The sequence below is a fragment of the Ursus arctos genome, unplaced genomic scaffold (assembly GCF_023065955.2).
Source record: "Ursus arctos isolate Adak ecotype North America unplaced genomic scaffold, UrsArc2.0 scaffold_14, whole genome shotgun sequence".
Taxonomy (NCBI): domain Eukaryota; kingdom Metazoa; phylum Chordata; class Mammalia; order Carnivora; family Ursidae; genus Ursus; species Ursus arctos.
In genome coordinates, this window is record NW_026622808.1 from 21,872,560 (window position 1) to 21,897,668 (window position 25,109).

Genomic DNA, 25,109 nt, shown 5'->3' on the forward strand with positions numbered 1-25,109 from the left:
GGGATGATTTGAGCTGACACCAGAAAAATATTTGGAACAGTGATTATACATCAGAAATGATTTCTAAATCTTAGCTGTGGTCATAGTTATTTCGTCATCCAAATGACCCTTTGTTTCTTGTAAAATCAAGATGGAGAAGGAGTTTACACAAATCAATGCCATCTATTCATTTCATTTTTGCTTTCTGGAAGATTTAAAACTGTCCCCTCAATGTAATGAATACTATATTAATATATATTTACCAATACATATGATGCTATTTATATTATGGACTATAGCCATTAATATAATATAGTTATTAATAGAATATTTAATTATATTTTAATATAATATTTAATTATATTAATGAATTAATAATTAAATTATTAAATTAATATGTAAAATAATTAAATCTAAAAGATTAAAAAGTTACATCATTTATCTTAACTAATTTATAATTATTAAACATCATTAATATTATATTAGCATATAGTTATTAACATAATGCACAATCTTATTTAAATAGACAATTATTAACATACTTTATAATTAACATTTAAAACAATTATGTCTTAATGACTTAAAAACAATTACTTCAATGAATACAATCTTCCACCAGGTAGATGTCCTTGGAGTGACCACTGACCTTTTCTCTGCCTATCATGTTCTGATGGAATTAAATTGCTATTGGTTCTATGATGGCCAACGTTGTCCTGGAGAAGAGAAGGACAGTGGGAATTTGCATTTACCGGGTGGGTGTTCCATAAAGGTGAGGCCTGGATGCCGCAGAAATGGCCACAATTATAGCCGGGGCTCCATAGCCCACGGGGAACATGAGCTTCTTCATGACCCTGCTCACGCTGGAGTAGTTGACCACCGTCAGGTTCCACGCAGTGAGGAAGAGGTGCAGACCCTCCAGCAGCATCCAGGTGAAGGAGGCCAGGTAGAGGTAGTGTAAGGCACCCGCGATGATGGCACACAGCACCTGGGGGAGGACAAAGGTGCCCCAGGATGGACTGTCAGGGAGGAGGGTGGCCCCAGGACCCCTCCCATACTTTGCCATTGGAGAGAACGCTCATGCATATGGTCGAGTTGTCCGGAGAGGGTTTGTCTTCTAGTTCATTGGTCAATGTGAAATAGGCTACTTACTCCTCTAACCTCCCCGGGAACCAAGGACATTTTATTAAGGTATCAGTGCAGCACAGCTCCATGAACTGAGCGCCCCTGGGACAGGGCAGGGGCTCCTTTGTGACAGTGTCAGTACCTTGATCTCGGTCCGGTCGATGGCCGTGAGGAAGAGCAGGTGGGCCAGGAAGAGGCAGATTGAGAGCTGCAGGTGGAGTGAGGTGCTGGTGTTCTGGATGGTTTTGCACAGCAGGAAGGTGAGGGCTGCCAGGAGGAGGCACAGCAGAGAGAGGCCCAGCCCCACATAGGTGATCGCAGCCAGCAAGGGATCCTCCTCCTGGGACCCAGCAAAGGGTAGCAAGAGGACATCGCAGTCACATTTTCCTGCTCTAGGGTAATTTAAAAAGCTTCCATTTTTAAAATTTTATATTTTATTTTTATTTTTGCTGTAGCCCAGGAAAGAAGGAGGTGGGTAAATTTGCTAAATTTTTATGGAAATCTGAACTGATTAAGTCAGATCTTGGAAGAACTGAGGGATAAGAGAGTCCTTACTTAAAACAGAGCCCAGGAACTCACAAGGGTTTATTTTACTTTACAAATCCCCTAGGTAAGTCTTTGATGTGATGATCCAGAAGAAGTAACCAGCTCACCTGGCCAAGGGAGCAGGCAAACATAGTTCCTAACCCATCTGTACTCACTGGCTTTCTTGGCCCCTTTGACCTCTGCTATCACCAAATCTTCCTTTCTACAGCCTTCCTGTCCTTGAGGCCCCTGTGATAAGCAGAAATCTAATTTGTCAATAACAGAAGGTGTACACACACTTTCTTCTGGATTTTCAGTTAAATGCCATTTTAGGTGCTGCTGTGAAGGGATTTTGCAGATGGAATTCAGATCCTATGTCTTTAAGAGAAGAAAGGGATAAAGAAAGGGGGGGTAATCAGAAGGGGAATGAAGCATGAGAGACTATGGACTCTGAGAAACAAACTGAGGGCTTCAGAGGGGAGGGGGGGTGGGGGAATGGGATAGACTGGTGATGGGTAGTAAGGAGGGCACGTATTGCATGGTGCACCGGGTGTTATACGCAACTAATGAATCATCGAACTTTACATCAGAAACCAGGGATGTACTGTATGGTGACTAACATAATATAATAAAAAAACATTAAAAAAAATAAAGATCAGATGACTATATTTAAAAAAAAAATTGAGGGAGTTTATTGTGGGTGGGCCTGGCCTAATCAAGTCGCTCTTAAAAGCTCTAGGCTCTTGGAGAAAATGATTCAAAGTTTGAGAGCATTTGTGGTGAGGGAGCTCCTCCTGCCGGCCTCTGGACGTAGATGCTGATACCTCTGTGAGGGCTGCTAGAGAAGGAATGCAGGCAGCCCCTAGGAGCGGAGCAAGGTCCCCTGCTCACAGCTAGCTAGAAAGTGTAACCCCAGCGCTATGACTGCAAGGAACTGAATCCTGCCAGCAACCAGGGAGCTCACAGGAGAACCTGAGCCACAGACGAGAATGCAGCTCTGGCTGATTTCAGGCTGTAAGACCCAGAACAGCAATTCAGCCCCACCATGCATGACTGCTGCCCCAAAGAAAGCACAAGACATATATTTTGTGTTTTTCAAAATTCCCTACATGTGGGGAAATGTGTTACAGAGCAATAGGCGTGGAATGCAGCCCCTCTCAGGCTCTCACCTGCACGTCGTAGTGGGCCATGAGGACGGCAAAGCTGCTGAGGTGGGTGCACTGGCAGGTGGTGCTGGTGTCTCTGGTGGCCACCATCCTGCAGCCCGTGGTGGCCCAGTGACCATATCCATCGTGACTGTGCTCCCAGAAGACGCAGAACACCTTTTGCTTTGGCCCAGGGGTCGCTGACTGTAGGAGCAGAGTGTAGGTGGGAGCTGGTGGTTGTGGGGCTCAGAAATGCTTATCCAAAGCTGGCTTGCAAAGGATTTTCTTTGGGGAATGATGGACCCATGGGGGAGCCCCCCAGAACCTCAAGACTGAGCTAGGCAGCAAGGCTGTGCCCAGGACCCAGGCTCCTTCCACACCCACAGCCCCGTCTCACCAACACTCACATGGTGAGAGAAGATGAAGGTGATCGGGGAGCTGAGGTTCTGGGTGTCCCTGTTGCTCGTAAAGGCAGAGATGACATCTGAGAGCAGGACAGAGGGGACTCCTTGCAGCACACCCTTGTGTGCCCCATGCAGAACTGCCTGCCTCTCAGACTCCGGGACCAGGCGGGTCTTAGCCAGCAACTTGCCCATCCCCGGAGTTGAGACAAGGCCCACCACAGAAGGACCTGCAGGAAGAGACCAATGTTGACACCTCGGGGTACCCAACAGAGCCCCTTCCTCCTCAGAGGGACACTTTGTGGCTCTACCATACCCCCCTTTCCCTTTTATCCTCAGTTCCCTGTTTGTCACATCCTTGGGCATCTTGTGACCTTCCTCCCATCTCAGCCGTTACCTGAGTCACCAGATTCGTGCACCACATTCCAGTTCAGCAGCATCTTCGCCTGATTGGAACTCAAAGTGACGTTTGTGTGTCCTTGCTCCTGCACCGCAAGGGCCAGGTCTATAAGATGTCAGAGTCGTATAAGGGAGTTAGGTTAGTAATTGTGGCTGTAGTGGTTGGTATAATACCATTTTATGTGTGTATATATATATGTATGTATGAAAGTATTTTATACATTACCTAAATCTATAATATAAATACTTTATATATAATATAAATATATACAAGTCATATATAATATATAATATTATTTTGAATATTATATATTTTATAATTTATAGAATGCACACACAATATAATATATGTATATAATATAAGGTATGCATGCTCTAGATATCATATATTATATATAAATAATAGTATTATTTGGCACACATAATAATAGTATTCACATATTTGGTATACATTCATATTTGATAAATTTGAATTTATCAAGGGTTATAAGAGAATATTATAAGCAATATTCAACAGTAGGTTAGATAACCTAGATGAAATGAGGAAATTCACAGTCACAAACTACTAAAGCTGACTTTTCTATTTTTAAGTTCAATTAGCCAACATATAGCCCATATTAGTAAAACTGACTATTTTTTATTTTATTTTTTTAATCATAATAATTTTTTAATTATATTATGTTAGTCACCACACAGTACATCCCTCGTTTTTGATGTAAAGTTCGATGATTCATTAGTTGCGATAATACCCAGTGCACCATGCAATACGTGCCCTCCTCAATACCCATCACCAGCCTATCCCATTCCCCCACCCCTCCCCTCTGAAGCCCTCAGTTTGTTTCCCAGAGTCCATAGTCTCTCATGCTTCATTCCCCATTACCCCGCTTTCTTTATCCCTTTCTTCTACCGATCTTCCTAGTTCTTATGTTCCATAGATGAGAGAAATCATATGATAATTGTCTTTCTCTGCTTGACTTATTTCACTTAGCATTATCTCCTCCAGTGCCGTCCATGTTGCAGCAAATGTTGAGAAATCATTCTTTTTGATGGCTGAGTAATATTCCATTGTATATATGGACCACATCTTCTTAATCCAGTCATCTGTTGAAGGGCATCTCGGCTCCTTCCACAATTTAGCTATTGTGGACATAGCTGCTATGAACATTGGGGTGCATATGGCCCTTCTCTTCACTACATCTGTATTTTTGGGGTAAATACCCAGTAGTGCAATGGCTGGATCATAGGGTAGCTAAGTTTAGAAGAAATAGAAAATCAGGACAGACCTGCAATAGGTAAAGACCTATTGAATCATTTATCAAAAGCTTCCCTGAACAAATACCCACACCAGATGGCTTTGTTGCTGAATTCTATCATCCATTTAAAAGACTAATCCTTTGTAAACTCCTCCATAAAATAAAACAAAATAAAGTAAAATAATATAGGAAGGAATACTACTTAAGTAATTCTATGAGAGAACCATTACCTTGCAAACAAAACCAGATAAAGATATCACAAAGAAAAAAAAAAACAACTGTAGACCAATCTCTTATGAACATAGATGCCAAAATATTCAACAAATATATAGAATAATTTTACCCAAGGATGCTCAAGATTTGTACACAGAAAACTGTAACCTGTTCATGGATGGGAGACTCAGTATTGTTAGGATGACAATGGTCCCTGCAGGGATGTACATATTCAGCAATCCCTTTCAGGATTTCAAAGTAATTTTAGTTATTTAATTTTTTGCAGAAATGGAAAATCTCATCCTAAAATTCACAGGGCATTGCAAATACCCAAATACTATCTTGAAAATGAAAAACAAAGTTGGAGTACTTAACCACCTAATTTCAAAACTGTCTACCAACCTACGGTAATCAGAACAGGAGGGCACTGGCCTAAGGATTGTCCTACAGATCAGTAAAATAGAATTGAAAGTCCAGAAACAAACCCATACATCTATGGTTAATTCATTTCCAACAAATGGTGCCAAGACCCTTCAGTGGAAAAAGAAAAGTCTCTCTAGCAAATGGTCCTGGCACATCTGGCTATCCACACACAAAAGAAGGAAGCTGGAACCCTACCTCACACAACACACAAAAATTAGTTCGAGGGGCACCTGGGTGGCACAGCAGCTAAGTGTCTGCCTTCGGCTCAGGGCGTGATCCCGGCGTTATGGGATAGAGCCCCACATCAGGCTCCTCTGCTATGAGCCTGCTTCTTCCTCTCCCACTCCCCCTGCTTGTGTTCCCTCTTTCGCTGGCTGTCTCTATCTCTGTCAAATAAATAAATAAAATCTTTAAAAAAAATTAGTTCGAATGGGTCAAAGACTTACATCAAATTTTTAAAAAAATTTATTTTATTTTTTAATTTAAATTCAATTAATTAACATACAGTGTATTATTAGTTTCAGAAATAGAATTTAGTGATTCGGCATATAACAGCCAGTGCTCATTACATCAAGTTCCCTCCTTAATGCCCAACACTCAGTTACCCCATTCCCCACCTCCCCTCTCCAGCAACCTTCAGTTTAAGAGTCTCTTATGGTTTGTCTCCCTTTCTGATTTCATCTTATTTTATCTTTCCTACCCTTCCTCTATGTTCACCTGTTTTGTTTTTTAAATTCCACATGTGAATGAAATCATATGTGTCTTTCTCTGACTGACTTATTTCTCTCAGCATAATACCCTCTAGTTCCATCCACATTTGTTGCAAGTAGAAAGATTTCATTTGTTTTAACTTAACAAACTCAACACCCAAAGAACAAATAATACAATCAATAAATAGGCAGAAGACATGAATAGACATTCTCCAAAGAAGACATACAAATGGCCAACAGACACATGAAAAAATGCTCAATAGCATCAGGGAAATACAAATCAAAACCACAATGAGATACCACCTCACACCAGTCAGAATGGCTAAAATCAGCGATGTACTGTATGGTGACTAACATAATATAATAAAAAAATATTATTGTATAAATAAAGAATGGCTAAAATCAACAACTCAGGAAACAACAGATGTTGGCAAGGATGCAGAGAAAGGGGATCCCTCCTACACTGTTGGTGGAAATGCAAACTGGTGCAGCTACTCTGGAAAACAGTATGGAGTTTCCTCAAAAAGTTGAAAATAGAGCTACCCTCTGACCCAGCAATTGCACTACTGGGTATTTACCCCAAAGATATAAATGTAGTGATCTGAAAGGGCACCTGCACCCCAATGTTTATAGCAGCAACGTCCACAATAGCCAAACTATGGAAGGAGCCCAGATGTCCATTGATAGATGAATGGATAAAGAAGATGTGGTATATATATATATATATATATATATATATATATATATATATACACACACACACACACACACACACACACACACACATACACACACAGCCATCAAAAATGAAAATTTTCCATTTGCAATGATGTGGATGTAACTAGAGGGTATTATGCTAAGCGAAGTAAGTCAATCAGAGAAAGACAATTATTATATGTTCTCACTGATATGTGGAATTTAAGAAACAAAACAGAGGATCATAAGGGAAGAGAGGAAAAAATAAAACAAGATGAAACCAGACAGGGAGACAAACCATAAGAAACCTTAATCATTGGAAACAAACTGAGGGTTGCTGGAGGGAAGGGGGGGTGGAGGGATGGGGTAACTGGATGATGGACATTAAGGAGAGCATGTGATATAATGAGCACTGGGTGTTATATAAGACTGATGAATCACAGACTTGTACCCCTGAAACCAATAATACATTATATGTTAATTAAAATAAAAATAAATAAATAAAAAAAGATTTCATTCTTTTTGATTGCTGGGTAATACTCCATTGTATATATACACCACATCTTCTCTATCCATTCATCACAAAGACCTATATTTATGGGGTGAAACTAGAACTAGAAGTAGTTAGGAGGAAGGAACACAGGTGTAAATCTTCAAGGTCTTGGATTTGGCAATGGATTCCTAGATACGACACCAAATGCCCACACAACAAAAGAAAAAACAGAGAAAATGGATTTCATCACTTCAATGTTCATTAAAGTGAAAAGACCATGGAGAAAGTGCAAAGACAATCTATGGAATGTGAGAAAAAATTAGGAAATCACGTATCTCAGAGAGTCTACTATTAAAATATATAAAGAACTCTTACAGCTCAACAATCAAAAGCCAAACAATGAATTAAAAAATAGGCAAAGGACTTGCACAGACATTTCTCCAAAAAAGTTACACACAAGTTCAACAACTAACACAAAGAGATGTGAGACATCATTAGTCATCAGGGAAATGCCAATCAAAACCACCATGAGATATCACCAGACATATACTGAAAAGACTACCGGAAAACAAAACAAAAGGAAAGTTCTAAGTGTTGCTGGGGGTGTAGAAATTGGAGCCTATTGCTGGTGGGGATGGAAGATGAAAAAAATCACCTCTTTAGAAAATAATTTGGGGCTTCTCAAAAAGTTGAACATGGAATTACCATGTGACTCAGAAATTCCAATCCTAATTGTGTACCCGAAAGAACTCAAAACTGTTATTAAAACAAAAACATGGGAACCAATATTCATAGTAGTACTATTCTCAATGGTCGAAAGGTGGCAACAAACTAAATGTCCATCAGTGGAGGAAGGGCTGAACAAAATGTTTTGTATCCATATGCAATGGAATATTATTCAGCCATAAAAAATAATGAAACACTGGTAGAGGCTACAACATGGGTGAGCCTTGAAAACATCATTCTAGGTGAAAGAAGCCACAGTATAAAGCAACATAGTGTATGATTCTCTCTATATGACATGTCCAGAATAGGCACATTCATAGAGACAGAAAACAGACCAGTAGCGTCCAGGTGCTGGGGGAGGGGAGGAATGAGGAGTGACTCCTGAGGGGGGTATAGTATTTACGTCAGGGGTGATGAAAATATTTTAGAAATAGAGGCAATGATTACAACTCGGTGAATGTACTAAATGCCACTGAATTGGGGTGCCTGCGTGTCTCAGTCGGTTGAGTGTTGGACTCTTGGTTTCGGCTCAGGTCATGATCTCAGGGTCATGGGATCGAGCCCCACGTTGGGTTTGTGTTCAACGGGGAGTTTGCCTGAGGTTTCTCTCTCCCTCTCCCTCTGCCCCTCCCCTCTGCTCTTACTTCCTCTTTTTCTAAAATAAATAAATAAATATTAAAAAAATAAATGCCACTGAATTGTACACTTTGTTCAAAATGGTGAATTTTACGGTATGTGAATTTTACTTCAAATAAAACAAATAAAACACTTAAATATCAGATAATATTAAATTCGTATTATTCTAAATTAAATAAATTGTTTTCTTGGGAAGCCATTTCTAATTTTATCGTAAATTCTTCATTATCATTAATTCATCTGTTCATAATTTATTTTATATGAACATGTATATTATTTGTAGTTTTATTGATTTCTTTTTAAATTGAGGTATAATTGACATTAGTTTCAGGTGTACAACATCATGATTTATTATTTGTATATATTGCAAAATGATCACCACAGGAAGTCTAGCTAACATCTGGCACCACACACAGTTACAAAATTTTTTTCCTGAGATAAGAACTTTCAAGATTTACTCTTGTAGCAACTTTGAAATATGTAGCATAGTATTACACAGTACCTTACATCCCATGAATTATTTATTTTATATCGTTTGACCCCCTTCAACCATTTAGCCCACTGCCCCACCCTGACACACCTCACCAGCACCCCTCTCACCCCCACCTATGGCAACCACTGATCTGTATCTATGTGTTTGTGTGCGTGTTTTATTTATTTATTTTTTAAGATTCCATGTATAAGTGAGATCACCCAGAATTTGTCCTTCTCTGACTTATTTTACTTAGCATAATTTATTCATTTCTTTCTAACCACTTATTTTAATTGGTTTATGAGTGTAACACTGAGATACAAGCATGGTCACACACTCCAGGGAGGCTGGGGGCCAAATGAGGCCGGGAACAGGCAGAGCAGAGTCTGGGGCAGACCCCAGTACTGACCTGTGCCTGCAGGTGCATTGAAGGTCAGTGTCCCATTGGGCAGAGCCTGGCTAATATTTCTCAGGACATCTTCCAGGCCAACGAGCAGGTTAGTGGCCACACGGTGCTGCTCTGAGTGGGGCAAGTCCTCCAGGTCCTCAGGGGTCTCCAACAGCTCATCTACCCCCTGTATGAGGTCCTGGGGGAAAGCAGACACAGAATAGTGCGTCATGGGCCAGACAGACTGCATGAAGAGGCTGTCCACTTAGCCTCAGAGTCAAGATCCTAGAGACTGTCTATTTGGAGGATAAAGGTAGCACTGTTTGGGATTTCCTGGGATTGCCCCTGGAATCCAGTCACTCATGGTCAATCCTGTTCATGAATGCCAAGGATGACATAAACCCAATTTCCAGGAACAGTAAGATGGAAGTTTGTTAGTACGTGCAGGCGGGAGTCTACCAGTGAGTACAAATACCTGGATGTCTGTTCTTCCCAGCTACCCTGGGAGATGCAGGGCCTCAGGGAGGCCACCACTGTGTGGGGGATGCCTCTTTCCACACCAAGGCTTTCCTGGGTCTTCCTGGGATGTCTCCAACTTGTCTCCCGTGGATTCTGACCTTACCTGGATGGTGTCCTGGACTGAGTCTGGTATGAACTTTCTGCTCAGATCTTGGACTCTTTCAAAGAAGTGGGAGAGTCTCTGGGGAGAGTAAAGATGAGGAAGTCAGAGAGCCTCAATGTGGGTGCGGAAGTTTGGGGATGGCGGCCAGGAAGGGTGGGGGGTCCATGCTTTGAGGAAGGATTTCCTGTCTCCTAGTCCCTGCTGGGGCCACTCACCCGGCTCTTGATTCCACGGGGTTGGGTCCAGGTGGGGAAAAAGATGCCTGCAGGGGACAACAGCAGTTCATTAGCTGTGAAAGCATCTGTATGTGTGTTGGCAGAAGGGGTCTAGGGTCAGATCAGGCCAGGCACCTTCCCAGATGGTCACTTGGTTATTCAGAGAGCCTAGTTTGGGCATAGAAGCATCAGGAAAGCCCCACTGTCTCCTCCCTGTGAGTGGGTGCTCTTTCTTATTCACACAGAGTGTGTTATGGGTGAACGTGGTGGCCCAGATGCTCGGCTGCCCAGATATGGATGGAACTGGCCTGAATCCTCCCTATCTTCAGCTCCAGAGCGCTCAGCTCCCTGGGCAGCTTTCAGCCAGGGTGGAGACATCATGACCATCTGTCCCAGCCTAAGCATTTGGATAAAGGCCATAGTGGGTCTTCTAGGGAACCATGTGCAGGGAATATGCCTCATTTCCCAAACAAGACCCAGTCTGGCTCCCAGTGATGGTTTTTGTTTTAATTCCCTCAGGGCAACTGCTTGCCTGCTCGTCCCCGATGATATCTTCCATTGTTCTCTGGTCTAGACAGGAGCCCCTTTTCATCACCCAATTCTCCATGTGTGTAGGGGGGTGGGTCCATGTTTTTCTCCTTAGACTTCACACAACATCCTTCTGGGGCCTGGTCATCTGTTTTGCTCTCAGGAGTGTGAACTGAAATTATTGGGGAGAGTCAGGGTAAGTCTTGTGCAGGGAAATAGACAGAGGCCAAGCAGCTGAGAAGGGGGGTCTGGATGCTGAAATTGTTGGCCAGGGAGAGTGCAGGCTGAGGAAAGGGGGCTGGCCCTCCCATCTTCCCATTGCAATATTTCTGGATGGGGTCCCTGTGTCCAACATGGCCCAAGAGGTCTGAGAGTTTTCCTGGCATGGCCAAGCCCAAGTGGGCTCTTGTGGGGAAAGGTCTTATCCTAGCAGTCACTGATGATGGTGAAGAGGAGGGATTTTGCCCTGGAAATAGTGTGCTGTAAGCTCCTGAACTACCTTGACTGACATCCTTTTTTTTTTTAATTTCACAAAAATAAAATGCCAGGTAGTGAGGGGAATTTTTTGAACTTCCAGAAGTTACTCTCTGCAGTGTTCTGACCTTGGGGTTCAAAGAGGTATGGGTGTCTAGGTAGGTGCCAAGGATGGCTCTCTGACGCCTGGACAAAATGGAGTAAATGACTTCAAACCTCACGGATGGGGGGATGGAAGGTGCAGGTGGTTCTTACCTTGACACGTGTTCTCACGCTCATTCCTAAATGTTCTTGCCCCAGAAGCAAGCTCATATCCTGGAATGCATGTGCAGTAGTAGCTGCCCTCTGTGTTCTGGCACTCTGCAAATTTTCCACAGGACACTGTCGAGGACGGCCCACACTCATTGATGTCTGGAACACAACAAGGCAAAGGGTCACCTCCCAAAGCTGTGAGTTCCCATAGGACAGAGGCCCTGGCCTCCAACCTGACTCAGCCATAGGGACCGGAGAGAACTCAGCTTGCAGGTGGCATTCCTGGGGCTGGTCTGAGTTGGAGCCAGCTGCTCTGAAAGTCTGCTCATGCTCTGCTCATCCCTGATCTCTGGCTGGGCCCCAGGGCCCCTAGACTCAGACATTCTGCTGTGCCATGATGGGGGCTGGAAGGAGGTCTGCACCCCCTACTGCAGGCCTTGTGCAGTAGACAGAGGCACTGAGTCCCTATTTGCGCTACTGGAGACCTGGGGGTGGGCTCCAGTCAGGGTGACAGTGGCACTGAAGGCCACTCTGGATGCTGAGTCAGTGAAGGGTGTCATGGCTGGAATCTGTCCAGGGTAACACTCTTTCACACCTGAGGATAAAGCCAGGTGGTCAGGCCCCTGCCCATTGACACCTTCCATTGCTCACAGAGGCCCAACTACACTCCACAGTCCTCATCACTCATTCCCCCAGGCTCCCAACGTCAGGCATTTTTAAGATGCCCCAAGATGTCTCTGTGGGAGTCATACTATCTCCACTCCTGAAGGAAGTCCCCTCATGTCGGAGACACTGGGGATGTGACATGACTGCACAAAGTTTCTCACAACTGAATCATTGGGGATGTTTTTTGGCATCTTATCTCTTTCTGTTCTTTAAACATGACAGGGAAGATGTCCATTAGCCAAGTCCTCTTTGAGTAGCTCAGGGACTCATAGAGCTGGGGCTGGATGCTGTTGGCTAAAAATAGCAACAGTTTCATAAGAACCGTGGACACAAGAATGAATCAAAATACAGGCACAGAATATTTGGTCCTATACATTACGATACATTCAGAGTTTCTTCTCTGCACCTGTGGACATTCCTTCTAAGACCCCAGGCTCAGGCTGTGGGTGTCAGCACCAGGACATGACAGGATGTGGGAAGACACACACCTGACACATTCCGGTTCACCCCTATCTGGGCAATGGGACTGCCCACTCTTCTAGATGGTGACAACGGAGAGAGACCTGTCTTCAAGGTTGTGGGATGGGGTGGTATTGAGTGGGGGTCGGTTGAGAATGAGAGGAAAGGTGTGGAAGGCATGAGGACAGGAAACTCTTAAACCAGACAGACGTGCTCCCAGAAAGGAGCTGGGATCCAATTACATCAGCAGTAGAGTCTCTTTGCCATGCTCGCCCAGCCACGAGTCTCCACGAACACACCTGAAAATGCACCAACGTGGGCTAATAGTCACATCTTTTTTTTTTAAAATCTGACAACATCTTTTCCCCAAGTACTAAATGACACATGGATCTTAGAAAACAAAGAACATGTGAAAAATGAGAACAAAGAAAATCAACTGTAAGTCCACTATATACAGACTACTGGAAGATTTTGGATATTTTTTTTCCTCAGCTTTTCAAACATACTAGGAACATTTTCTTTCATTATCAATACATATACATCTAAGATGATTTTGAGCAGATGAAGAATATTTCTTAGTGTGAAATTGTTTATTTCCCCTTCTCCCCACTAAGTTTTTTATTGTGGTAAAATGCCCATAACATAAAATTTACCATGCTAACCATACTTAAGTCATATAAATTTCTTTTATGATCTTGCATTGTTGAAGAATAAAAACTCTTTTGCTTTAGACCTTGATCTGGGTTCTACAATTTTATTAATTGTGACTTTGGAGAAATCAATCTCTTTGATCCCAATTGTGATCATTTAAAAAAATGAATCCATAAAATTCATAGAAGAAAGCACAGGGGATAAGTGCTTTGAAATTGGTCTCAGCACAGATTTTTTTGGATCTGACTCCAAAAAGCAAAGATAAAGAAGTGGGAATACACCAAACTAAAAAACTTTTGTAAAGCAAAGGGAACCATCAACAAAATGAAAAGGCAATCTATAGGAAAAAATCTTTGCAAATCATATATCTGAGAAATGATTAACATCCAAAAAACATAAAGAACTCATTCAACACAATAGAAAAAGCCTAAACAGCCCAATTTAAAAATGGGCAGGGGATCTGAACAGACTTTTTCCAAAGAAGACATCCAAACGGCCAACAGGTACATGGAAAGGTACCCAACACCACTCATCATCAGGGAACTGTGGATCCAAACCATAATGTGATATCATCTCGCACCTGTTGAAATGGCTATTCTAAAAAAGAGAAGGAATAGCAAGTATTGGTGAGGACGTGGAAAAAAGGGAACCTTGCTCCCTCCCTGTTGGAGGGAATGCAAATTAGTGCAGCCACTGTAGGAACAAATCTGGAGGTTCCTCAAAAAATTAAAAACAGAACTACTGTATGATCCAACAATTCCACTTCTGGGTATTTATTTGAAGAAACAAAAACACTAACTTGGAAAGATATCTGCATCCTTGTGTTCATTGCAGTGTTTACAATAGGCAAGGTAGGGAAACAACGTGTTTCTATCAATGCGTGAGTGGAGGATGAAACATTTGCAACAACACAGAGGGATCTTGAGGGCGTTGGGCTAAGTGAGCTGTGTCGGAGACAGAAGGACAAATGACATATGATTTCACTTATATGTGGAATCTAAAAACAAACAAACAAACAAACAAACAAACAAACAAACAAACAAAACGACTCATAGAGCAAACGAGTGGGTGCCAGAGGAGGGGAGGAATTGGTGGAGGAGGCAAAATGGGTGTAGGCAGGAAATAAAAACCATGTAACTGTGTTTGCCTCATGGGGCTGTTGGGAGGAGCGAGGTGGGAAACCATGACCCTGAGGGGGCAGGAGTTCCCAGTGAGCTTACGCTAGGAGGAAAACCTGAGCTTCCAGGCCCTGGGTGTTTCTTCCCTCCTGTTGCTTCCACTCTCTCCCCTTTCCTTGCGCTATGAGAATAACCACAGTAATAACAGCAGTGCCCATGATAATAGCTTGTGTTTGACAGTCTGCTCTCTACTAGTCTTTACCTGTTCTTCATACATGTGAATTTTAAATCTCTCTCCATCCATGGGGGATAAGTACAGTGATTGTCCCCAAATTACAGACAAGCAAACTGAGGCATAGAGAGGAGAAATAATTTCCTACATGTCAGATGTAATCAGTGGTGAGCTGGACTTTGAACCTACATAGCTCAGCTCTGCTGTGTAAGCTTTCAACACCCTACCTACTGATCATGAAAACCTGATTGTCCACTTCCCTTGTACTCCCCCTGCCCTGTCACCTCTCTCTTTTCCTTAATGAAATGCTGGGTGCTGCTCTCAGTGAGGCTGAGGGCTTGGGACGCCCCACCAACTCCCCACTCTATCTCCATGCCTCTCCACCACCCCAAGCCCCTGTACCATCACAACTCTCCAACAGGCTGGTAAAAATCTCCCCAGACGAGGAATTGAATCCCGGGGAGCAGCGACAGGCGTTGGCATTGACACACGTGGATTTCGGAGGGCACCACTGAGCACAGTCTGTGTGGGCAGAGGCTGTGGGGACGAAGACCACAGTCAGAAGGTTCAAGAAATGGAGGGAGCCAGCTGCCAGCTGAGGGTCAGGAATAGAGCAGGGGAGGGTAGGGAAGGGATGGTTGCCATTGGAAGAGCTCAGAAAACTCTGGATGTTCAGGGAGGAAGAAACAGCTTCTTTTATACCCAGAAGACCATCTGCGAGCCTTACTTGTGGAATAAGCTCTCTTCCCTACCCCTTGTTGGTGAGAAAACCCGGACCCCAGCCTGCGCTCCCCAGCTTATGTCACCAGTGGCTGGCTGCAGACTCACGTTTCAGTTCCTGTACAGGCCCCAGTGTCAGCAGCAGCAGCACCAAGATCCCTGGGGCAGAAAAACAGATGAAAAAGAGAGGAGAGTCGAGTTCCAGTTTCAACCCATGTCTACATGGTCATTGCCTTCTGGGGGGGTGGTTCTGCCTGCAGCCCATGGCTTTCCAGCAGGATCCGGGAGGCCCTTATACTGGGTACAGAACCAAGACTCAGCCTGTCCCCTCCATCTCCCTGGACTCCCTGAGAAGTCAGTCAAGGATATCCACAGCTTTCATGGAACCCCAGAGGCTACAGGTGAGGGGACAGAGCCCACACTGATAGCTGATGTCAGGCACACAACGTAGAGACTCCAACGTCTCCCAAAGGAAGGGAGTTCATCTTGAAGGAGAAACTCTTCCAGTCCGGGGGTCTTCCCCACACACAGGTTCTTTATTCCCTGGCAATAGCAGAAATCTGCTTGGAGAAGGCCCACTCTCTCCTCCATGGTGAATGGGTGTCTTCAATTTCACATGGAGCATCCCATGGGGAAAGAGTGTGGCCGGATGGTCTGTTGTCCAGCTGTGGGTGGAAGTGGCCCAAGCTCTCTCAGTCTGCCAGGCCTGGTGCCCTCAGCTTCCCTGGGAGGCTCCCAGATGGAGTGGGGACATCACAGCCACCTGAGTCTCAAGTGAGGACTTGAACAAGTCCAGGGTGGGCCTTCCTGGGAACCACGTGCAGGGGAAATGCTGCATTCCCAACCAGGACCTGTCATGGTTCCCAGCGATGGCCTTTGTCCTGACTTTCCCCACGTGGCTTCTCACTGCATAACCTTTGGAATCTCCATTGGCCTGGCAGGACAGCACACTCCCATCCACACTATCTCTCAGACTCCAGTTCCACGGAGATGGACAAGACCTACACCTGAGCCAGGCCCTTTAAGGGGCTTGAGGGAAAGTGTTAAGGGAATGAAGGTGATGCTGGACAGGCAGGGTCACCTGGACAGTGGGCTCCAGGCTGGGGAGTACAGTGTCACTGATGTCCAGTCACGCAGCCTTGGGGCAGTGAAGTCGCCTTTTTGGATTCCTGTGAAGGCATTCTCTGGACTAAAAAAAAGTGGTGAGAATCCCCATCTGAGCAAGGCCAGCAGTGGGTGAGGGCTGGGTGGCTGGAGAGAGGAGCAGGTGCTAATGGGCGAGAGGTGGCAGATATTTCTGTCTTCTTGGCCCTTGGCCTCCCGTCAGGGGTGCAGACCTGTGGGACCTGCCAAGTGGGGCTCAGCCTCCATCTTCTGTCCCTGAGTGTTTTGGGGCATGGGTTGACCTCCCTGGAAGAGGGTCAGGCCTCTGGCAATGGTCCCCTCTCTTTCCATCCGGTCCAGATGGCAGCCTCTTCCATTCACCTAAATCTTAGAGTGTGTGTAGGGTGGTCCAGTCACTCTTCCCACCCCCCCCACCTCTTCCAAGTCCCAGTCATCCGAGTTGCCCACAGGCTTGTAAACTAAAATTATTGGGGAAGTTCAGGGCTGAGGCTTGCATGGGGAATTAGAGCTGGAAGGCAATAAAGCTAGTTTACAGTGCCAGGAGGTGTCTTCTCCAGGTGGGGTTATTGGCCAGGGGCAGGGCTGGCCAGGGAAGGTGAGCCCTTCCTCGAATCTCCCCCCTTCCCACATTTCTGGACAGGGTTCCTGGGTCCATCCTGGTGTGGCCAAGCCTGTGTGGATTCCAGAGAGAGGGGAGAAGGTCTCATCCTGGCTGCCACTGATGAAGCAGAAGAAGACGCAGAAGAAGACACATATTGCACTGTGAGCTTGTGAAGTATCCTGAATGCCAGCCCTCTGTTTTCTGAAAATAAAGTGCCACATGGCAAGGGAGACGCTCCAAAATTGTGTGAGTGGCACTCTGCGGAGGGATCTGAGCCTCGGGGTTTGGAAAGGTGCCCAGAGCAGCTCTCTGATGCCTGGAGAAAGTGAGCTGAGTGATGGGGAGAAAGCAGGTGCAAAGTCGTGCTTACCTTGACACATGTTCTCAGTCTCATTCCTGAATGCTGTCTGAGAAATGAGCTCCTGTCTCAGGCCACACATGCAGTAGCTGCTGTCCATGCCCTGGCAGTCAGCATATGCTGGACAGGATCTTCTCAACTGTTTTTCACACATGTTGATGTCTGGAATACAACAGGATAAAGGGTCACTTCCCCGAGGAGTAAGTTCACCAGGGCTGACGCCCTGGTCTGCAGTCTGACCCCCACAGTGAAGGCTGGACGGATGTGGCTCCCAGGCGGCACACCTGGAGCCGGTCTGAGCTGGAGCCAGCTTCTCCAAAAGCCTGCTCATGCTCTGCTTATCCCTGCTCTCTGGCTGGGCCCCAGGGCACCTAGATTCAGACACTCTGCTGTGCCATGATGGGGGCTGGAAGGAGGTCTGCACCCCTTTCTGCAGACCTTGTGAAAAAAACAGAGGCAGTGAGTCAGGCTCTGGACCCTCCCCTGTGGTGCTGTTTGCACCATTGGAGACCTGGGGTGGCCTCTCGTCAGGGCGTGGAAGGCCACCCTGGACGCTGAGGCAGTGGAGGGAGTCATGGCCTGGGGGCTGTCCAGGGTGACACTCATCATTCACCCCTGAGGATAGAAGCAGATGGTCATGTCCCTGCCCGTTGATGGTTTCCACCCACTTTACTCACGGTGGTCCAAGTACACCTCAGAATCCTCATCAAGCACGCCCTCAAATCCCAATGTCAGGCCTTTACCAGTTGCCCCAGGATGCCCCTGGGGGGAATTCCCTTTAATTAGAGCCCATAATAGATGGGAAATGAAGAAGCAACAGGAAGCTGCTCACAGCTGAGTCATCGCAGGGTGGCTTCCTGGCCTCCTATCTCTCCTTGTTCTCTAAACCTGAAAGAAGCCTGTGAGCCAGGTCCCTGTGAGTAGCTCAGGGACCCACAGGGCAGGGGCTACACATCACTGGCTAAAAATAACAGTCCAGTAAGAACCAGCAAGTCAAGGGGCGCCTGGGTGGTGCAGTTGTTAAGCGTCTGCCTTCGGCTCAGGGTGTGATCCCAGCGTTTTGGGATCGAGCCCCACATCAGGCTTCTTTGCTAGGAGCCTGCTTCCTCTCCCACTCCCCCTGCTTGTGTTCCCTCTTTCACTGGGTGTCTCTCTCTGTCAAATAAATAAAATAAAAAAAAAAAAACCCAAAAAACCAGCAAGTCAAGAATGCATCAAAATGCAGGGACAGAATATTTTCTCCTGTACATTCCAATCAGGGCAACAAGACTTTTAGAGCCTGAAAGGACTCAGGACTCATGCTGAGTCAGGGCAGGCAACTGGGTCCCCCCAGAGCAGTTTCCTACCTGAGCTCGTGGACATCCTATCTAAGGCCCCAGGCTCAGGCTGTGGGTGTCAGCACCAGAACAGGACAGGATGTGGGAAGACACACACCTGACACATTCCTGTTCACCCCCATCTGAACAATGGGACCGCCCTCTTCTCTTCTCAGATGGTGGCAGTGGCTGGACACCTGCCTTCAAGGTTGTTGGGTGGGTGGAGTGCAGTGGGGGACAGGTGGGTATGAGGTGTGCGGGTGGGGAAGACATGATGATGAGAAATCCTCAACCTAACAAGTGTGCTCCCAGGAAGGAGCTGGGATCCAGGCACACCATCAGCAGGGCTCCCTGCCGTGCTCACCCAGCCACGAGTCTCCATGAGACACAGCGCAAATGCACGGGGGATCCGTTAGGGTTACCTCTCAGGCATAGAGGGCTGGGCGGGAATCAATACCACCCTTTATTCTATGGTCAATTTACTTGCCCCCAAATATTAAATGATACATGGATATTTAGAAGGACAAAGAAAATGTAAAAAAATAAAAACAAAAAAATCACCCCTAAGTCCACTACACAGACTACTGGTAAATTTTAGGGTATTTTTTCTTATCTTTTCAAACATACTAGGAATTTTTCCTTTACTTACCAATATATATGCATCTAGGACTATTGTGCGTACATGAAAATATTTCTTGGTATAAAAACTGTACATTTTCCTCCTTTCCCCTATTTTCTTATTGTAGTGAAATGCACACAACAAAATTTTCCATCTTAACCATTTTTAAGTATTAAAATTTCCTTTTATGATCTTATTTTCTTGAATAAAAGCTCCTCAGTGGCATTGTAAAATGTGTTTTAAAGCAAATTTTAGTTCCAGCTTCCTTTGTTCAAGTTGTATTTATTTTTCTTAGAGGAAAAACTATTTTCATCTTTCTTTTTTTTTTTTTAAAGATTTTTATTTTGTTTATCTGACAGAGAAAGAGAGGGAGAGAGCAATAGCAGGGGGAGCAGCAGGCAGAGGGAGAAGGAGAAGAGGGCTCCCTGGGAGCCTGATGTGGGGCTCAATCCCGGGACCCTGGGATCATGACCTGAGCTGAAGGCAGACGCTCAACTGGCTGAGCCACCCAGGCGCCCCAATTTTTGTTTTTCTCATTTGAGAAAAATAGTTGATTTTCTTTCTGAGATTGAAAATTTTTTCTTTCTTTTTCTTTCTCTTTCTTTTCTTTTCTTTCTTTCTTCTTCAGCATAGTTTAACAACTGTGTTGTTTTAAAGTTAAGGTTATCTTACCAATCCATTATTAGTATTTATTTATTTATTTATTTATTTATTTTTATTTTAATTTTTAAAAATCATATCACATGCCCTTCTTAATTCCTATCACCCAGTTACCCCATCCCCCCATGCACTTCCCTTTCTGCAACCCTCAGTTTGCTTCCTGGAGTCAAGATTCTCATGTGGTTTGTCTCCCTCAATGATTTCCTCCCATTCAGTTTTCCCTTCCTTCCCCTATTGTCCTCTGCACTATTTCTTATGTTCCACATATGCGTGAAACCATATGATAATTGTGTTTCTTTGCTTGACTTATTTCTTTTTAGGTTAAAATTACGTTACCTTTATTTGAATGTTTTGAAAAGATATATGTAACAGGATTTTAAAAAGCATACACTTCTAGTTTTGTATCTTTTCTTAAGCAGATATGTAGTGTAATTAAATTCTTGGATTTTGAAAGTTTTTTAAGGTTATTTGAGAGACAGAGAGAGAGCGGGGGAGGGGCAGAGGGAGAGGGGACAAGCCGAGACCCTGTTGAGCAGGGAGCTTGACGTGGGGCTCTATCCTAGGACCCTGAGATCACAACCTGAGATGAAATCAATACTCAGTTGCTTAACTGACTGAGCCACCCAGGTGCCCTGAAAGTTTGCTTTTGTATACTTAAAAAATTATTTCAGGAGCAAAATAAATGATTTAAATAGTACTAAACAATATTATCTTATTCGTGCATAGGGCTCTTTAGCTTATAAAGTGTTTTTTTATTGCTGTTTATCGCAACATTATTTACAATAGCCAAGATATGGAAGCAACCTGAGTGTCCATCAACAGATGAGTGGATAAGGGAGATGTGGTATATACAAAATAGAATATTACAGAGCCATAAAAAGGATGAGATTGTGCCATTTGAGACAATATGAATGGACCTAGAGGGTATGACTTTAAGTGAAATAAGATTGAGAAAGACAAGTACCATATGATATCACTCATAAATGGTATCTTAACCCCCCCCAATGAATAAAACAAAAGAATCAGACCTATAAATACATAAAGCAAACTGGTGGTTGCCAGAGGAGAGTGGGGCTGGGGGGTGGGTGAAGGGGAATGGGAAATACAGGCTATAAATTATGGAATGAATCAATCATGGGAAGAAAAGGCACAGCATATTATGATATCATTTTTTTAGGAAGTAAATTTATTAAAAGAACTTTCAGGTAAGCAATTCAGTTGCTCATTGGGGTCATGATACTAGAAAACAACAAATACGTAATTTTAGGGCATATAAGTACCATGAGATAAATTAGATTTAAAAAAGTTACTACTGATATTAATGAAATAAAAAAAGGAAATAGACTAAAAGACTTGCTCTCCTGAAATTATTCTAATGTCTTTAAAAGAAAGATGACTAACTTTAAAATATTTTATGCAAGAGTACATTTTTGAGATTAGACTATTACAATTTTATCATTTTTTCTTTTTACTGATCTCTTTTTTTTTTAAAAGATTTTATTTATTTATTCAACAGAGATAGAGACAGCCAGCGAGAGAGGGAACACAGGCAGGGGGAGTGGGAGAGGAAGAAGCAGGCTCATAGCGGAGGAGCCTGATGTGGGGCTCGATCCCATAATGCTAGGATCACGCCCTGAGCCGAAGGCAGACGCCCAACCGCTGTGCCACCCAGGCGCCCCTCTTTTTACTGATCTCTTAAGCTTAAATCCTCCTTTAAAATTCATGATGACAAAAGTAAAAATGAATTTGAAAGAACCCCAATGTAATTTTTAGCTAAAATAATAATTTACTCAAATTTAACAAAGTTGTTTAAAATGCTCAGAATATTATTAGGCATATCACTTAAAGAATTCAAATGAATCTTGAAAGTGCTAAGCTTATGAGATTTGCAAAATTAACTTTGTAATTACTGTGTGTCACAAAACACAGTGCTGATAGGCATTTTCCAACTGAATGAAGCGCAATTTAAGCAATGACGAATATAAGTAGTGGAGTATCAATAGATAATTTTGGCATCACAAAACCTTACTCGTAAGAGTGCATCAGAAAATAAATACTAGATGTTTCGTAGCACGTCACAGAGACAAGGATTCAAGAATTCAGGAATCCAGGGAGTTAAGATGGCGGAGGAGTAGGAGACACCGTTTTCAGCCGGTCCCATGAGTCGAGCTGGATAAGTACCAGACCAGCCTAAACAACCACGGAACCAGCCGGAGATGCAGGAAGAAGCATCTAGATCTCTACAAATGAACATCTCCAGCGCTGAGTATTGAGGTACGAAGCGGGGAGCCATGAAAACGTGCACAGATATCGGAAGATAAACGGAAGGGGGAGGGAGCCGCCGCGTTTGGGCGCCAGGAAGCGGTAGCCACTTGCACGGGGGAGCGGGCGGGCTCGTGGTTGGCACCCGCAAAACAGCAGACTGAGACCGTGAGCCGGGTGCGCGCGCCACCAGGCATCTCGCGGAACACTGGAATCCCGGTGCGCTCACTGGATCCAGATTGAGACCGGGAGCTTCCGGAGCGCGCGTGGGGTGGCTGGCGGCTGGCGGCTGGCGGTGTTAGAAACACAAAGGACAGAAAGGCGCCTGGCCCTGGAAGTGAGGGCTGGGACGCCGGGTGTGGGGCGCACAACCCGGGACGCTGCAGGGTTGAGCAGCACCAACAGTAACAGAGTTCAAGTGGCCAGAACATTAGTAGAGAACGGACCGCAATCCCTCTGTTCTGTGACAGAGGCTGAAATTTGGCTGTTGCTGCTCTGACTCTCAGAAGAGGCACAGCAAACCGCCAGGGAAAGCCGCCAGAGAACAAAAGCCTGGAAATACCGGCTCAGAGAGTGCCCATCCCCATCCCCCCTTGCAGGGGACACGGAGACTCTACCCAAACAGGGTTGCCTGAGTATTGGCGTGGCAGGCCCCTCCCCCAGAACACAGAAGGCAAGCTGAAAAATCAAGAAGCCCATAACCCGGGCGCCTGGGTGGCGCAGTCATTGAGCGCCTGTCTTCGGCTTAGGGCGTGATCCCGGCGTTCGGGAAAGGAGTCCCTCATCGGGCTCCTCCGCTGGGAGCCTGCTTCTTCCTCTCCCACTTCCCTGCTTCTGTTCCCTCTCTCGCTGGTTGGCTGCCACATAAATAAATAAATAAAATCTTTAAAGAAGAAGCCCACATCCCTAAGATCCCTATAAAACAAGGGGCACGGCCTGGGACCCAGTCAATAATTTGGGCTCTGGAAACCCCGCAACCTCTCCTCATCAGAATGACAGGAAGGAGAAGCCCCCCCCAGCAAAGAAAAGACAGTGAGTCTGTGGCCTCTGCCACAGAAATAACGGATATGGATGTAACCAAATTATCAGATATGGAATTCAGAGTAACGATGGTCAAAATGATGAGTAGAATTGAAAAAACTATTAACGAAAAGGTTACTGAGAATATAGAATCCCTAAGGACAGAAATGAGAACGAATCTGACAGAAATTAAAAATTCTATGAGCCAAATGCAGGCAAAACTAGAGGCTCTGACGGCCAGGGTAGCAGAGCAGAGGAACGGGTTAGTGAATTGGAGGATGGGTTAATAGAGGAAAAAATGAAAATAGAAGATGGTCTTAAAAAAATCCACGCCCACGAATGTAGGTTACGGGAGATTACTGACTCAATGAAACGATCCAATGTTAGAATCATCGGCATCCCCGAGGGGGTGGAGAAAAACAGAGGTCTAGAAGAGATATTTGAACAAATTGTAGCTGAAAACTTCCCTAATCTAGCGAGGGAAACAAACATTTGTGTCCAAGAAGCAGAGAGGACCCCTCCCAAGCTCAACCACGACAAACCTATGCCACGTCACGTCATAGTGCAATTCGCAAATATTAGATGCAAGGATACAGTATTGAAAGCGGCCAGGGCAAAGAAATTTCTCACGTACCAAGGCAAAGGCATCAGAATTACATCAGACCTGTCTACACAGACCTGGAATGAGAGAAAGGGTTGGGGGAGCATTTTTAAAGCTCTTTCAGAGAAAAACATGCAGCCAAGGATCCTTTATCCAGCAAGGCTGTCATTCAGAATTGATGGAGAAATAAAGACATTTCAGAATCGCCAGTCACTAACCAATTTTGTAACCATGAAACCAGCCCTACAGGAGATATTACGGGGGGTTCTATAAAAGTAAAAAGACCCCAAGAGTGATACAGAACAGAACGTCACAGCCAATACAAACAAAGACTTTACTGGCAACATGGCATCATTAAAAGCATATCTCTCAGTAATCAGTCTTAATGTAAATGGTTTGAACCATCCCATAAACGCCACAGGGTTGCAGACTGGATAAAAAGAAATGACCCATCCATTTGCTGTCTACAAGAGACTCATTTCGAACCCAAAGATGCATTCAGACTGAGAGTAAGGGGATGGAGTACCATCTTTCACGCAAATGGACCTCAAAAGAAAGCTGGGGTAGCAATTCTCATATCAGATAAATTGGATTTTAAACTACAGACTATAGTTAGAGACATAGAAGGGCACTATATTATTCTTAAGGGAAGTATTCAACAAGTGGATATGACAATTATAAATATATATGCCCCCAACAGTGGAGCAGCAAGATACACAAGCCAACTCTTAACCAGAATAAAGAGACATATAAATAAAAATACATTAATAGTAGGGGACCTCAACACTCCACTCTCAGAAATAGACAGAACACCCTGGCAAAAACTAAGCAAAGAATCAAAGGCTTTGAATGCCATACTCGACGAGTTGGACCTCATAGATATATACAGAACCCATGGAACATTCTCAAGAATAGACCATGTTCTGGGACACAAAACAGGTCTCAACCGATACCAAAAGATTGAAATTATCCCCTGCATATTCTCAGACCACAATGCTCTGAAATTGGAACTCAACCACAAGGAAAAAT

General features: G+C 44.4%; 1 protein-coding gene across 1 annotated transcript in view; it reads right to left on the reverse strand.

Annotated features, from left to right (window-relative positions):
* The window catches only part of LOC113247174 (adhesion G protein-coupled receptor E2-like), a 40,338-nt gene that overhangs the window by 6,729 nt on the left and 8,500 nt on the right, over window positions 1–25,109 (reverse strand). Inside the window, exons 3-15 of the mRNA XM_057311573.1 lie at window positions 17,615–17,764; window positions 15,627–15,677; window positions 15,201–15,335; window positions 11,676–11,831; window positions 10,951–11,118; window positions 10,419–10,465; window positions 10,204–10,281; window positions 9,603–9,780; window positions 3,570–3,677; window positions 3,179–3,402; window positions 2,796–2,975; window positions 1,244–1,441; window positions 729–964 (exon numbers count right to left, since the gene is read on the reverse strand). Coding sequence (XP_057167556.1) covers window positions 729–964; window positions 1,244–1,441; window positions 2,796–2,975; window positions 3,179–3,402; window positions 3,570–3,677; window positions 9,603–9,780; window positions 10,204–10,281; window positions 10,419–10,465; window positions 10,951–11,118; window positions 11,676–11,831; window positions 15,201–15,335; window positions 15,627–15,677; window positions 17,615–17,764 — 1,909 coding nt within the window. The remainder of the gene's footprint in view (window positions 1–728; window positions 965–1,243; window positions 1,442–2,795; window positions 2,976–3,178; window positions 3,403–3,569; window positions 3,678–9,602; window positions 9,781–10,203; window positions 10,282–10,418; window positions 10,466–10,950; window positions 11,119–11,675; window positions 11,832–15,200; window positions 15,336–15,626; window positions 15,678–17,614; window positions 17,765–25,109) is intronic.